This window comes from Mobula birostris, chromosome 11 (assembly GCF_030028105.1).
Source record: "Mobula birostris isolate sMobBir1 chromosome 11, sMobBir1.hap1, whole genome shotgun sequence".
NCBI lineage: Eukaryota > Metazoa > Chordata > Chondrichthyes > Myliobatiformes > Myliobatidae > Mobula > Mobula birostris.
In genome coordinates, this window is record NC_092380.1 from 15,531,218 (window position 1) to 15,547,089 (window position 15,872).

General features: G+C 47.8%; 1 protein-coding gene across 1 annotated transcript; it reads left to right on the forward strand.

Annotated features, from left to right (window-relative positions):
* Positions 1 to 4,913: 4,913 nt before the first annotated feature.
* Positions 4,914 to 5,890, forward strand: LOC140205414 (histone H1.0-like). The gene has a single exon (XM_072273014.1). It carries the CDS (start codon positions 5,022 to 5,024, stop codon positions 5,613 to 5,615), a length of 594 nt encoding a protein of 197 aa, XP_072129115.1. The 5' UTR covers positions 4,914 to 5,021; the 3' UTR covers positions 5,616 to 5,890.
* The last annotated feature ends 9,982 nt before the right edge of the window (positions 5,891 to 15,872 follow it).

The following is a 15,872-nucleotide window of genomic DNA, read 5'->3' on the forward strand; positions in this document are numbered from 1 at the left end:
TATTTATGCCACCAGGTTGAGGGTGCCCAGACGAAATATTAAGTGTCGCGTCTCTAGCCTGATGGACCGACATGGCGGGACGGAAATGGGAATCGGAATTAAAATGGCTGCCCGCCGGGACGCTCCGCTTTTGGCGGGTGGAGCGGGAGGTGCCCGACCAAGCGGTCCTCCAATTTACGACGGGGCTCGCCAACGTAGAGGAGGCCGCAGCGGGAGCACCGGACAAAATAAAAATGCATCGTTTGCGCCGATGACCAGCACAATCTGAGGGTGCGCTGGGGGCAGCCCGCAAATGCCGCCATGCTTCCACCACTGACAATAACGCACACGGTGACGGAGAGAATGTGGAAACTACTCCTCAGTAGAGAGTTATGCCTACCACTACGCTACTGTTTTTCTTTCACAGTATTTTCATATTGAGAGTAACTGCCATAGCTTTTCCTCAGCCAGGGATCCTTTACATACCCGACGGAGCCGGCAGTGTTATCTCATCTCAAAGTCAGTGCCTCCAACACTGCAGCCAAGGTCGCTAGAAGTCCTATTCTTACATTTGTTTAAATAGGGGATTGTCTCACTATTATGAAATCCGGTGTATTTTTCCAATCCGAGGTACGCAGTCTACGAACATTAGTCCGTAATGAGAACAGGACAGTTCAGAGTTCTGAAACCACTGTCTGGCAAAGGACAATCCTAATCCTACAACAGCTCAATAAACGAAGAACAGCCTACCCATACAATCAATCTCAAATCCTGCACTCCCTCTTGCCCAGACCTGGACTCGAACTCACAACTCTCCGTCTGAAAGCTATTCGCTGACCACAGCTCCCAAACTGCGCATGCGTCATGTGCCGGCAGCCTTCATACTCCCTACGGTCAGGAACTGGGCGCCCTCTCCTTAGCGCCGCCGGTGGTGGGAGGCTTCGGGCGATGTTCGGACAAGTTGGGAACACTGCGCTCCGTGGTAAACCGTGACCACTTCCGACCGAGTAGCGCCGTCTGCAGGCGCCACTGTTTATAGCAGGAAATGAGTTTGAACAGGAAAAAAAGGCTGTACCTGGGTTTATAATGGAACATACAGTGAATTTGCTCAGTATAATGTAATTGGCTAAAAGTTAACTCCAGCCTCGCAGCGCTATGAACAAGCAAACTCAGTACGGTATAAGTAAAGGCACCTTTTAACTTGACACATTTGATGGGTTAGACTCCACCAATGAAAGTCTGCTGCGAGGGATAAATTGCAACACGACGGTTGAGTTCAGCGACTTTTTTTTTGGTGTTATTTATTTTAAATACATACTGGGAGATATTAGTGCCTCCTATGCCCATCTGGAAAAAATAGTTCTGAAAAAAAATCTTAACAGCAGTTAAATAAATCGATACAACACACACAAAATGTCTAGATAGGCCAGGCGGCATCTATAGAATAAATCGATACAACAGATCTTCATAATTGTCAAAGAGGATTCAAAGTTCAAAAGTAAATTTATTATCAAAGTCACCATATACAACCCTGAGATTCATTTTCTTGTGGGCATACGCAATAAATCTGTAATAGAGTAATAACCATAATAGAATCAATGAAAGACCTCACCAATTTGGGCGTTCAAACAGTGCGCAAAAGACTACAAACTGTGTACATACAAAAAGAAAGAAAAAATTATTATTATTATTATTAAATAAATAAATGTCGATAACTTGAGGTGAAGAGACCTTAAAAGTGAGTCCATCGGTTGTAGGGACATTTCAATGATGGGGCAAGTGAAGTTGAGTGTCTGATGGTTGAGGGGTAGTAAGTGTTCCTGGAGCTGGTGGTGTGAGTCCTGAGATTCCTGTACCTTCTTCCTGACGGCAGCAGGGAGAAGAGAGCATGCCCTTGGGGGGGTGGGGTCCCTGATGATGGATGCTGCATTTCTGCGACAACTCTCACGTAGATGTGCTCAATAGTGGTGAGGGCTTTGCCCGTGAATGGACTGGGCCGTATTTACAACTTCTTGTAGGATTTTCTGTTGAAGGGCATTGGTGCTCCCATACCAGTCGATACATCTATAGATGTCCACTACACATCTATAGAAGTTTGTCAAAGTTTTAGAAAAACGAAAAGTTATTGAAAATTGTTGCCGCTTTGACTTAGTGGCAGCATTTTCTGACTCACAGGGTATTGGTTGAAGCCTCATACAGGAGACTTGAGGGTAAAGACCCACGCAGTGGTTGAGAGAGTACTGCGCAGTCGGCGATGCGGTCTTTCGGCCGCGTTTATAAACGGGACTGAAACCCGAAATACCCGGCTTCGCCAGTAGAGGGCGTGAAAGAACCAGAGAATTAACATTTTTTTTCATCCGGCACATCTGGGAAGTTAATAACTTGTACGATTTCGATTTAAGCTGCGCAATGCAACTCCCCAACAGGTGTGCACTGATGTAGCGGCGTCCCTTCGCTTAATATTTGCGGATGCGTCGCGGGGAGCCGAGCCGTACACATTGGGAGACTCGATGTAGTTCGGCTTTGTTGCGGGAAATTTTCCGCTCATTGAAGTACGGGAGCTGGGATCGGGCTCTTTGAAATCCCGATGAAGGATCTCGACCCAATTCATTTCCCTCCAGAGATGCTACCGGAACCAAAGAGTTCCACCGGCATTTTGTTTGTTGCTTCTCTTAAATAACGTAATAAAGAACAACGAAGTCTGATTCCTGTAAACTAATTTACATTTGCTTATGAGTTCAACGTCACTGATCTTCACCAGAGGGGGTTAAATTCATTTTTTAAATCAGTATTAAAATACCCCCCTCCCCCGAGCAGCCACATTTCTTGTTTGCTCCCTAACTTGGGTAAAACGATTAAGCTACAGATTAATGCAGCGGATGAAATATTGCGCCCGGGTTCAGTCAGTGTAACGTTCACAGGCTGAACCCACCTCAAGGAATGTCAACAACATTGGCTATGAGTGTCCGGGGTCCGATCGTTCACCCCGTTTGCGGCACTTCCGCACTTTTATTTCAGAAGTTGTGGCCGCGATCGGAGACCGTCAAACAAAGGCGCTGCCAAACCGAATGATATTGCAAACCACCGGGCTCTCGCTGTTTAACTAACATTCTTTCTTCTTGCGAAGTCTGCAAGAAGCAAGACACGGGAGGGGGGGCTCGCAGGGGGGCGTAGGTTGTACGGGCCGAACGGCCTTGCGTCCTGGCCTGCCGGCGGGCGGAACAAAACTCCCCGGAGCCGGCCCAGCCTTTTTACTTTCGCCCGCTCAGAATCAGAATCAGGTTTATTACTACAGTACCGACTTACATGACGTGACATTTGTTGATCTGCGGCAGCAGTACCGCGCAAAGACATAAATTTACTGCAAATTATAGTAAATAGACGAAAGGGAGGTGCTTTCACGGACCATTCGGGAATTTGATGACAGAAGGGAAGGAGCTGTTTCGGGATCGTTGAGTGTGGGTTAGGGTCAAATCCTGCGAGGTTCTCGCTGCCGCTCAGAAAGGTGGCAAGTACTCGCCCCAACCCCGAGTGAAGGGGGGTGAAGGCCGGGTTCGCACTCAGGGAGCTGCCCCTTCATCGTCAGCGGTGTAAAAAAAATCAAAGTTCAATTCAAAAGTATCTGAAAGCTCCGTGTAGAGCAGCCGGGGGCAGGGAGGTGTCGCCCTGTGTGCACCCGGTTCACCATTGTTCCGGCTGGGCGAACGGCAGGTCGCCGATCCCCCAGCCCAAGGCCCGCAGCCCCCCTGCTCAGCCCACGCCCTGAACCCCAAATGGAAGGTGTGCGTGTGTGTGGTGGCGAGGTGGGTTAAAGGGGAGCAAATAAGCTAAAATGGCGAACGTGATGTTATCTGTCAACCAGACACGAGAAAGAAAGCGGGGTGGAAGGGGGAGGAGTGGAAGAGAAACTTATATGAAAAACTTTTCAATCCCGTCTCTAGATCCCGGAACCTCAACTCTGTCAAAGCACGGGTTATGAGAATAGACCCCCATTTTATCCAAAAGCCCGAGGAGCCCAGTGTTTTTTTTTAGCCCAGGTCAGTCTCGGCGGGTCAACACGAGTCAAACAGCGGGAGCAACGGTATCGTGCGTCTTACTTTACAACCCCAAACAAAAAAAAACACGCCAGGGCAAAACCTACCCAATCACTCTCACCGAAGACCCTTTATTTAGCATCTGACTCTGCCGGACTCCCAACGGCAACAAGCACCAACGACCCCATGGGTTTAAGCTAAAGTGAAAACAACAGCTCCCTTTAGGCTATATATAGCCTCCGCACCTCGGAGTCACTCTCCGGCCTTTATTCTGCCCCTTGAGTCGCTACTTGGAGCAAAACGACAACTAATGGGTCCCCCCTCCCCAAAGCACCGACTCTCAGCATCTACCCCCCCAAAATGGACGCGAAAATAAAGCCCTCGGTGAATCTACATTACGCGACTCTCAGCGACCGGCGCGGAGCTCGGTTGTGTGTTAGTTGGCCGTCATTATGGGCTTATTATTCAAAGACACGGCGACCAAACCCTGCCACCCGGCCCTCCCCCGTCTCATTAAGCATTGCTCCCCCCGTTGCAATTTGGACCGGGACAATCGGCCGCCGCGATCTCCAGATTTTTGAGCAGAAATCCCAAATCTTGCAAGCGGCTGCAAAGTCCCGGCGCACTTTTGCACCGATTGCAGCGTTGCCGGGCGGCGAAGAGCCCCGGTTTGCGGAGTGGGGAAGAGAGCAGGGAGTTGGCTTGCGGGGGGGTCGGGCGCGTTGAACGGGAAGCGCTGGGAAAAGGCTGGGCTCGGCCGTTTCTGCGAGCGAAGAAACACAGATGCGAGTGCAATTCGCCATTTCTGCCTCTCCATTGCTGCCAACAGCCGCTGTTCTCAATCAGGTCCGCGCTTAGCCTATAAATTCCCCGCGTCAGCCAGCGCCGCAGACGGGGACTTGGAGCCGAAGTGGGAAGGGTGGAGAGGTTGGCGCTGACAGGCGGCCCGTCTAACTCAACGGTGCTGATCACAACTAACAAGAAAACAAAAAGAGGTCTGTGATCACAATGACTGACAACTCAGCTTCAAAGCCCAAACGGGGCAAAGCAGCAAAGAAAACCCCCACACACCCCAAGTACTCCGAGATGATCATTGGGGTGATCATGGGCTCCAGCAGCCGCTCAGGACTATCCCGCCAAGCCATCCAAAAGCTGGTCAAAAGCCAGTACAAGCTGGCAGACAACGCAGACAGTCAGATCAAACTGTCACTCATGAAGCTGGTGACCAAGGGGGTTCTGGAGAAGACAAAAGGAGTTGGTGCCTCAGGGTCCTTCAAGATCTCCAAGAGCGGGGAGCCCCAGAAGGCGGTTAAAAAGGTGAAGAAGCCGGTGAAGAAGTCCATCTTAAGCAAGAAGATGGACAAACCCAAGAAGCCAGCCAAAGCCAAGAAGCCAGCTAAGCCGTTGGCTAAAACCAAGAAGGTCAAGGTGCACAAGGCAGTGAAGAAGGAGGCAGGAACACCCAAAGGTGCAAAGAAAGCAAAACCGGTGAAAACGAAGGCGGTGAAGGCAAAGGCGGTTAAGAGAAACACCAAGAAGGCAAAAACCACCAAGCCGCGAGCCAAAACCAGTGTAAAGAAAATGGCTTCCAAAAAGAAGTGAATGAGTTCGTCAGACAAGCAGTAATACAGACTTTAGCCATTTCTGTATATAGTTGTTTTAATTTTTTTATCAAATTTTGTTTGATCTTTTACTGAGGTGAATGCAAATGAGTAATGCTAGCATTGTTGACATTTGCTATATTTTGTAGTCATTTTCATATCATGCTTTTATGTACAACATTGGTTAATTGAGCTTAGCCATGCATTGGAAAATTAATTTCTTATGAATCCAATTACTGTCTTTAAGTTTCAAATAAAATGGAATCCATGCAATTATGTGGCCTGTTGCATCCTTTTTTTAGTGTTAACTGGTTTTGTTTGTAGGCTTGAAGTATCCTGTGTATTTGGACTCCCATTTGATAGACTGGGGGAGGGTCAAAATGGAGGCCTTCATTTGCCTTTTATCATTGAGAAGGGAAGGGAACGAAGCTTTAACATTCAAGCAACGCACACACAAATCACTGGAGGATCTCAGCTGGCCAGGCAGCATCTATGGAAAAGGGTAAACAGTCAACGTTTTGGGCCAAAACCCTTCATCAGGACTTCTCATCTCCTGATGAAGGGTCTTGGCCCGAAATATCAACCGTACTCTTTTCCATAGATCCTGCCTGGCCTGCTGAGTTCCTCCGATGTGTGTGCGTTGCTTGGATTTCCAGCATCTGCAGATTTTCTCTTGTTTAAAGCCTCAATATTGGCTTATCAGAACTCCTGTAGAATTGGACGTCTTCTATAGAAGGAACTCATCAGGCCGGGCAGCATCTCTGGAAAGGAATGAACAATAAACGTTTTGGGCCAGATCCTTCATCTGGAATGAAGGCCCAAAATGTCAACTGTATATTCCTTTCCATTGATGCTGCTTGACCTGGTGAGTTCCAACATTTTTGTGTATGTTACTCTGGATTTTCAGTATCTGCAGGATCTCTTGTGTTGACGTCTTGTGATCCTTCCTTTCAATCATCCTGGAGAGGCCTATCAATGCTTCCACCTCCACCCCCGATTCTGGAAAGCAAGATACTGGGGAGGGGGGATTTATAAGCCCCTTCAAATATTCTGAGCAGCTTGTTTGGAAGAACCTCAGCTTGCTCCAAGGCTAGGGTTGGTTGGGGTCAAGACCCTCATGGCCAGAGCTTTGATGTACATGGGTAACAAGAAATGGTGCAAAGTCAAATGGAAGTGAAGCAAGATCAGGCATGAGCCAAGGGAAGGGGACAGCAGGCTCAACAGGCTGAATAGCCTCTTGTTGCGGCCATGGACAGCCTAATGTGAAGCTAAATGCCAATCCATTCCTGTCAAGTGGTCCTGAGGGTGACTAGCTTCCCCTCCATTTCTAAGGGGGCTTACTAGGCTATAGTTCGACCTGCACAGGTGGGAGAAGGTTGTGTGGGTAGTTTGGTAAGGAGTGTACTGACATTTATGCTGGCCATTGATGGACTCCTGTTGCATGGACCTGAAGTTCTCAAGATCATGCCGACTGCTCTTCCACTGGGGCCAGAGGTTTACAAGAAACAGTGGGGATGTTGTATTTCATCAAGGAGGCTTTAGAACAGGGGTTCCCAACCATTTTTTTGCCATGGAAGCTTACCGTCAACTGAGGGGTCCACGGACCTCAGGTTGGGAACCCCTGCTTTAGAACATCCTTTTATCTTGTGCAAATTTTTATCCAGGCTCCTTTGAGCATTTACACAGTCAGGCTGAGAAGGTAAATGTCTGCAAAGACACAGACTAGATGGTGGACAATGTCCTCACAGCCTTTGGATAGCATGGGAAGTCTATAGCTCAGGTCTGCATCTGGCAACGAATGTGGACCCTGGCATTTCACTTTTATAAGAGTAATCAGGTGGGGATCCTTGGCGTCTGTTGGCTGTAGGAATCTGTCTGTCACTTCAACTTTTCACTGGACCTACAACCCACAGAGTTATCGAGAGAGAGAGCACAAGAAGCAGCCTCTTCGGCCCACTAAGTCTATGCCAACCATCAACACCCATTATATCAATCGCCCCACATTCCCAGCAACTCCCCCAAATTCTACCATTCCCCTGTATGAAAAGGCTAATGATCCGCTTGTCTTCGGGACACGAGAGGAAACTGGAGCGCCCAAGGAAAAGCTGTGTGGTTACAGGGAGAACGTGCAGACTTCATACAGACAGTACCTGAGGTCAGGATCAGACCTGGGATCTCCAGCAACTCCTTTTGCATCCCCCCCTGCCAACACCCACCCTGGTAGAGAAGATTAAGAGGCTGCCTGAGTGAGTTGTTTGAGGTGATTAAAAGGTTAAATAGGTTTGATGGCGAGGAATTATTTCCTGTGGTGGTGGGAGATTCCAGGACTGATGTAAATAACAATGAGAGCAAGATTGTTAGGGGCATTGTCGGGCACTTCATGACACAATATGTGGGGGCCCCCCCTTCCAAAATGCTGGATGCCTCCGCAAACATCCAGTGGGACTGACTGCCTTTTCTTTAGATAGGCGGATGGAGCAAACACACAAACCAATTCCCTTCCAGGCGAAGAGTAGTTGAAGCTCACAAGCTGAATGGTTCCACTTTCCTTGAAGGTGGCATCACAGGCAGGCAGGGCCATAAAGGAGCTTTTGGCCCACTGGCTTTCACAAACCAGCATTGGGATATTATGTGGAAGTTGTATAAGATGGTTGTGAGGCCAAATTTGGAGCATTGTTTGCAGTGCTGGTCACCCATCTACAGGAAAGATATCAATGGGAGTGAAGGAGTGCAGAGAAAATTTACAAGGATGTTGCTGGCACTTGAGGACCCGAGTTATAGGGAAGAGTTGAAAGGTTAGGATCTTTTATCCCTGGAGTGCAGGGTGTTGATACAGCTATAAAAAATTAGGCGAAATGCAAGCAGGCTCTTTCCACTGAGGTTGAGGCTAAAAGTAGAGGTCATAAGATAAGGGTGAAAGATGAAATATTTAAGAGAACCTGAGAGGAAAACTTCCTCTCTCAGAGGGTGGAATGAGCTGCCAGTGGAAGTGGTGGATGCGGGATCAATTGCAACATTTAAGAGAAGTTTGGATAAATTCATGGATGGGAAGGGTGTGGAGGGCGACGGTCCAGGCGTGGGTTGATGGGAGCAGGCAGTGCAACAGTTTATCTCGGACTAGGTGGGTCAGACCTGTTTCTTTGCTGTTCTGCTCTATTACTCTAGCTACTGTCACTCAAAAGGCCTTAAGTTGTCCCTGCAGTGGAGAGGATCACAGTGGGAGGGGTGGGTGCTGGTTGGGAAGGTGCAGAGGCAAACGGGAGCACTTTTATGGGATTGAGACTGGGTCAGAGAAAAGCAGGGGGACCTTCACATTTAATTTGCTGCGATAAACCCTGTCGGGGAGGCTGTGCAGGGATGGGTACCTGGCCCACAGTAGTCACAATCTAAATCCAGAATCTGACTGAGGAGAACACATTCGAAATTTTGCAAGTTTTCAGACCACACTAAGCTAAGTGAAGACAAGAGTGGGGGTGGGGGGGGTGGTGAGGATGCAGAGAGGCTTCAAGCAGAAAAGGGTAAGATAGATGAATGGTTAACTGTGTGAGATAAGGTGAGGTTATCCACTTTGGCAACTCTGCCATGGACGGTCCCAAGTCTGGTTGTGAGTTGGACATCGGGCGAACAAACCTGTAAAATTTCAGTGCGACAGAAATGCCATCAGAAGCTCCAAAGACCTCGAAAACTCTGGAGCTGAACGATCTTCAATTAGAAGATGTAAGTTGCGCTACACCTAGAGACAGAGTGAAAGACTGGCCCAGGACAGGGGATTCTGGCAGCCTATGGCCCATTAGGGGTAATGGAAAACTTCTGAAATGCCCGCTTCGCTGCCACTGCTACTGTGTGGTAACCGGAATCTCCGGAGCAGAAGGCCCCAAAATCCTCGGCTTTGCGTGTTTCAGCGGCCGAGGAGAGGTTGAAGGCGCTTGGCAGAGGATGGCGTTCGGGAGGCTGTATCGGAGAGGCTGGTCAGAAGCTTGAAGTTTTTGGACGGACGGACTCAGTGTCGGCTGTGGTCGGCTGCTTCCAAGGCATCAGCAAGTTGACGGTGCCTGGAGGTTTATGGCAGGGAGTTTCTCTCTTTTGCCGCTCGCTATCGGGGACTCGGGAGTCGATCAACTCGGGGATTTTGAGACTTTTTTTTACCGTGCCCATGGTCTGTTCTTTATCAAATTATGGTATTGCTTTGCACTGCTGTAACTATATGTTATAAATATGTGGTTCTGTCAGTGTTAGTCTTTGGTTTGTCCTGTTTTCTGTGATATCACTCCGGAGAAATATTGTATCATTTCTTAGTGCATGTATGCGTTTCTAAATGACAATAAAAGAGGACTGAGTGTTCTCATAATCTAAAAAAAAATGGGCATAAGTCAGTAAGTAAGTTTCCATTTTGGTGGATGAAGCAGGAATGCTATGTTATTTTAGACGGATGAGAGACTGGGAAATGATGCTGATCAGCATCAGTTACTGAATGAGTCCCGATAAAGGGTCCCAACCCAAAGGGTCAACTGTTTATTCCTCTCCATGGATGCTGCCTGACCTGCTGGGTTGCTCCAGCATTTTGTGTGTGTGTGTGTATGTTGCTCAGGATTTCCAGCATCTGCAGAATCCCTTGTCCGTGTTCATCAGTCACTGAAACCATCATAGGGGAGCGGTGGGTAATTAGGAAGGCAAATGGCATGTTGGCCTTTCTTGCAAGAGGAGTTGATTAAATAGGGAGGGATACTTACTGCGATTCTATAGGCCTTGATAAGATCACACCAGTATGCAATTCTGGTTCCTTAAGAAAGTATAATATATCTCTGAGCATCCATCCTGGGCCCAACGTATCAACGCAGCTACAAAGAAGGCTTGACAGTGGCTATATTTCATTCGGGTTTGAGGAGGTTTGCTATGTTACTAAAGACTCTCGCAAATTCCTACAGGTGTACGGTGAGAGCATTGTAGCTGGCTGCATCACCGTCTGGTATGGGGAGGGGGGGGCACGGCAAAAGATTGAAATAAGCTTCAGAAAGTTGTAAACTCATTCCACTCCATCATAGGCACAAGCCTCCACAGCATCCAGGACATCTTCAAGGAGTAGTGCCCCAAAAAAGGCAGCATCCATCATTAAGAACCCCCACCACCTAGGACATACCCTGTTCTCATTACTACCATCAGGAAGGAGATACAGGAGCCTGAAGGCCCACGGTCAATGATTCAGGAACAGCTTCTTCCTCTCTGCCATCTGATTTCTGAATGGACATTGAACCCATGAATACTACCTCACTACTCTTTTTCTCTTTTTAAATATATACACTTCTTACTGTAATACACAGTTCTCATTATTATGTATTGCATTGCACTGCTGCCATATAACAACAGATCTGACAACATACGGCAGTGATATTCAACCTGATTCTGATTCTGAGGGAGTGCAGGAAGGAGATTCACTAGGCTGGTTCTGAGGTGGCCAGTCTACCACACAAGTAGACAAGGTAGAAGAATGGTTGATGTCTTCGTTGAGACATACAAAATACTTTGAGGGCCCAGTTGGAGGGATTGCTTCCTCTGGCTAAGGGTTTGAGAACTTGGAGTTATAGACTCAAAATAAGGGATAGCCTTATTGCGATTACAATAAGGAATGGCCTTCACGCTCAATCTTCTGGGTTCTCGCCCTCCAGTTCCTGTGAATGCTCAGTCATTGTTTTTAACGCAGATCGGCGGAGCATTGTGGGAATAAGGCGGGCAGACGGTGTGAACATAAAGCATCAGCCATGATGAAGAAAGACGAACGTAGGAGCTGGTCCGTGGGTTCAGAGATCGATTCCTGCTGCTGCTTCTTACGTTGTGAAGTTCTTGTCCCAGACCTGGGAATATTTGGTGCTGAAGTCATGTTCCATATCCCCAGCAATAACACTGTTTATGATGAGGAGCATAAATATTGACATCAGAAATTACTGCAAAAGACTAGTCAATGTGCCTTAGTCAATCGGTTTGATAAATTGGCCGTGTGGCAGGGATGTGTTTACTGTACAGGGCTGAGAAATTAATGCCTAGAAACAATGATAGAGTCCTATTGCACAGAAACAGGCCATTCAGCCCACTGAGTCCATACTAACCATTAATCCATTTATACCAATCCTGTATTAATTCTATCTTTTATTCCCTTCACATTCTCACTAACATCCCCCTCCTCATCCCCATTCCACCTCTTAAGGAAAATTACAGTGGCCAAATAAACATTGGGATGCAGGAGGAAACTGGAACACCAGGGCAGTAAAACTCCACTCAGACAGCACCCAAAGTCAGGATCGAACCTGGAGCTTCTGGAGCTGAGGGGCAGGGGCTCTGCCAGCTGTTCCACTGTGCCGGCCCTAATCTCATCACTTGAATGAAAAGAGTGTTTGACGCCTCAGACCCAGCCTCAAGCTCGTGGTCTGCTGAGTAGCGGTGGTGCGGTGTAGGAGACTTGGACAGCTTAAAGGCTACTCTGTGTACTGTCTGCATTACATTTATAATTCCCCACATCTACTAGTAAGAGAGATGGACCAAAGTTAGCACCCTTTCCCCTGCCAGCCCTCCAAGGTTCCTGGCTCTAATTACACTCAGACACTTCCAGGGGCTCCAGGTCATCTGCACAGCTAATGCCAGACTCCTGATACAATCTCACTGCTTCCAGCTCCATAAGTCTGCAATAAGAACTTATTGCTGTGATAGGAGGGGAGGACATGATAGAAGATTCTTCAAACGGGGTGGCACCAATGTTCCCTCTAATTTGTAATGACCAGTGTGCACAAAATTCTTGTGCTGAGCAACGTTTTGCCCAGTGACAACAACAAGTGCATACTGAATTTTTAAGAGGAAGTAAGCCTCAAGCTATTCTAAAGATCATCAACTACCTAGCCCAGTTTGTTGTTCATTGTTTAAAAGAAACCAGGCCTATAGTGAAGGGTTTTCTCCCCAAAGTTTTTGCACACCGTTTATATGTGAATTGCTCGCAAAATGATGCTTTTAAAAAGTCAAGTTTCCAAATATCACTCCACTTCTTCCCACTTGCAAATTCTCCAGCAACTTTTGCATCACAACAATATGCGCAGGTTACACCAGTTTCTGTATTGTGAACAATCATGAAACATACTTAACGTGCCATCCAGGTGGAGGGTGACAAGCTTTTGTGCTCAGTTTAAATTCCTTTGTGCGCTGGTAGCAAAAGGTGTGTGTGTGCGCGCACACCTCATTGGGAACATTGGGAGGCATGGTAGTGGAGTGTTTACCATAACGCTATTGCAACGCCATCAACGCAAGCTCAACTCCGCCACTGTCTGTAAGGAGTTTGTACGTTCTCGCCGTGACCGTGTGGGTTTCCTCCGGGTGCTCCAGTTTCCTCCCACAGTCCAAAGATGTATGAGGTAGTCGGTTAATTGGTCACAGGGGCGTACTGGGCAGTGTGGGATTGTTGGGCAGACGGACCGGTGTCTCCAAATAAAAAATAAATGAAATAAACTCCTGGGAAGGATGGGGAAAGTGCTGTTGGTCCCTTGCACACTGACGGGAATCCTTGGGCCGAGGACAGCCAGGCTGGTGAGGGGCACAGAGCACTCTGACAGGACACCATGCACAAAACAACAGGAGTGTGCACCAGTCCAGCACCTACGTACAGGGCCGGGCTCACACCCGAGGGCAGCCCGCCAGGTTCAGTCCCAAACGTGGATACTGTCCATGTGGAGTTTGCACGTTCTTCCCGTGACTGTGTGTTTTGTCCCCAGACACCCTGGTTTCCTCCCACATCCCATTGGTGTGTTGGTGGGTTTACTGATTACTGATAACCATTCCTAGTGAGTAGGTAAGTCAGGGGGAATCTAAACAGCATGTGGGAGAGAATAGATTACCTGGAAGTAAGTGGGGGAATGGGATCGACAGGATTGATCTGAGACAGGTTGGATAGACTCAATGGGCCCAATGGATTCCTTCTATATTGTAAGAAAATACATAAATTTGCTACTTTATTAGGTACCTCCTGTACCTAATAAAGCGGTCACGAAGCTCACAATCAATTCAAGGTTCAACATGCTGTGTGTTCAGAGATGCCATTCTGCACATCACTGTTGTAACCAGTGGTTATTTGAGTTACTGTCACCCTCCTGTCAGCTTGAACCAGTCTGGCCATTCTCCTCTGACCCTTTTCATTAACAAGGTGTTTTCACCCACAGAACTGCCCCTCACTGGATTTTTTATTTTTTGATTTTCTCTGTAAGTGAAAATCCCAGGAGATCAGCAGTTTCTGAGATACGCAAACCACCCTGTCTGGCACCAACAATCATTCACTTAGATCACATTTCTTCCCCGTTCTTATTTTTGGTCTGAACAACAACTGTACCTCTTGACCATGTCTGCATGCTTTAATGCAACAGGTTGCTGCCAATGATTGGCTGATTAGATATTTGCATTAATTAGGTACAGATCTACCTAATAAAGTGGCCACTGAATGTATATGAGAAAGGATCCTGAAGATCACAGGACCGAAATCACCCTTGATCCCTAGGGACTGACTAAGAAGAACAGGGAATCCCCTCTGCTGACAGCCCACCAAGTGTACCTCAAGGTGATATTTAGAATCTAAGTATCATCAGGAGGATGTGAAGGCAAAGGTAAGTGTAACACGTCCTATGGTCACAGGGAGCAAAGCTGAATGGAAAGTTGTTGGTGGTGATGGGAGAGGAGATCAAGAAGTAGTGAAGAGAAGGGTCCCTTGGAAGTGCTGAAAGGGTAGAGGAGGGGAATGTGTGTCTGTGGTGGAACCTCGCTGAAGCAGGTGAAATCGCAAAGGGAGATCACTGAATGTTGAGCCTGATGATCTGAAGGAACGCTTTTCTTGCTCTGTCTGGGCTGAGAGCTGGGGTTTGGGCGATGGATAGGATGCCAATTATGGTATAGAAGAAGTCATGGCTGGCAATAAGGAATATACCTCAGAGTCACCTTTGTGCAAAGTGTCCTCATTGGAATAAGTACGAAGGAGATGGAGGGACTGGGAGATTGGAGTGGAGGCAGGATGGGAGAGGATAAGTGTGGGCGCCCACAAAATATGACCAAAATTAGGCCATTCAGCCTATTGAGTGTGCTCCACCATTCTTTCATGGCTGATTTATTATCAAACTTAACCCGATTCTCCTGTCTTCTCCCCACAATCTTTGATGCCCTTATTAATCAAGAACCTATTAATCCCTGCTTTAAATGTACCCAATGACTTGATCTCCACAGTCATCTTGTCATAACAGGGGCACTGGTAGCAGACCCAAATGCAGGACACAGACTTTGAAGTACTAGGAACAGGACAGGACTAGAGACTAGAGTTAGTGACCAGACAGGACACAGACTAAGAGCTGGGACAAGAACACAGACTTGACCTAGGACATTGGCTAGGCAAGCGGGACCAGGACAAGGAACTGGGAACTAGGAGCCTGGGCTTGGACTCCGAGCCAGAGACTGGACAAGGACCCAGAACCTGGGTCTTGACTCGGGCTCAGACCCCGGAACTAGGCGAGGACATGACATGGCTACAGGATTGGACATGGCTTGGGTTCCTCAAGGCTTGGGTTCCTTAAGGCTTGGGTTCGGACTCCGAGCCAGACACTGGACAAGGACCCAGAACCTGGGTCTTGACTCGGGCTCGGTCTCCGGAACTAGGCGAAGACATGACGTGGTCTTGGGAGACAGGACTAGGCAAGGCTACAAGACAGAATGAGAGACTCCTGGGCAAGACGAGGGAACTCCAGTATAGGACGAAACACATGGACAAGACGAGAACATGAAGCCTTGACTTGGTACTCAGGAACAGCCGAGCCTTGGATTTGGGACGACAGGAACCTCGGAACCTTGGATTTGGGACAACAGGAACGCAGAATAGACAATAGACAATAGGTGCAGGAGTAGGCCATTCAGCCCTTTGAGCCAGCACCACCATTCACTGTGATCATGGCTGATCATCCACAATCAGTATCCTTTTCCTGCCTTCTCCCCATATCCCTTCACTCCACTATCTTTAAGAGCTCTATCTAACTCTTTTTTGAAAGAATCCAGAAAATTGGCCTCCACTGCCTTCTGAGGCAGAGCATTCCACAGAACCACAACCCTCTGTGTGAAAAAGTTTTTCCTCAACTCCGATCTAAATTGTCTACCCCTTATTCTTAAACTGTGGCCTCTGGTTCTGGACTCCCCAAACATCAGGAACATATTTCCTGCCTCTAGCGTGTCCAATCCCATAATAATCTTATATGTT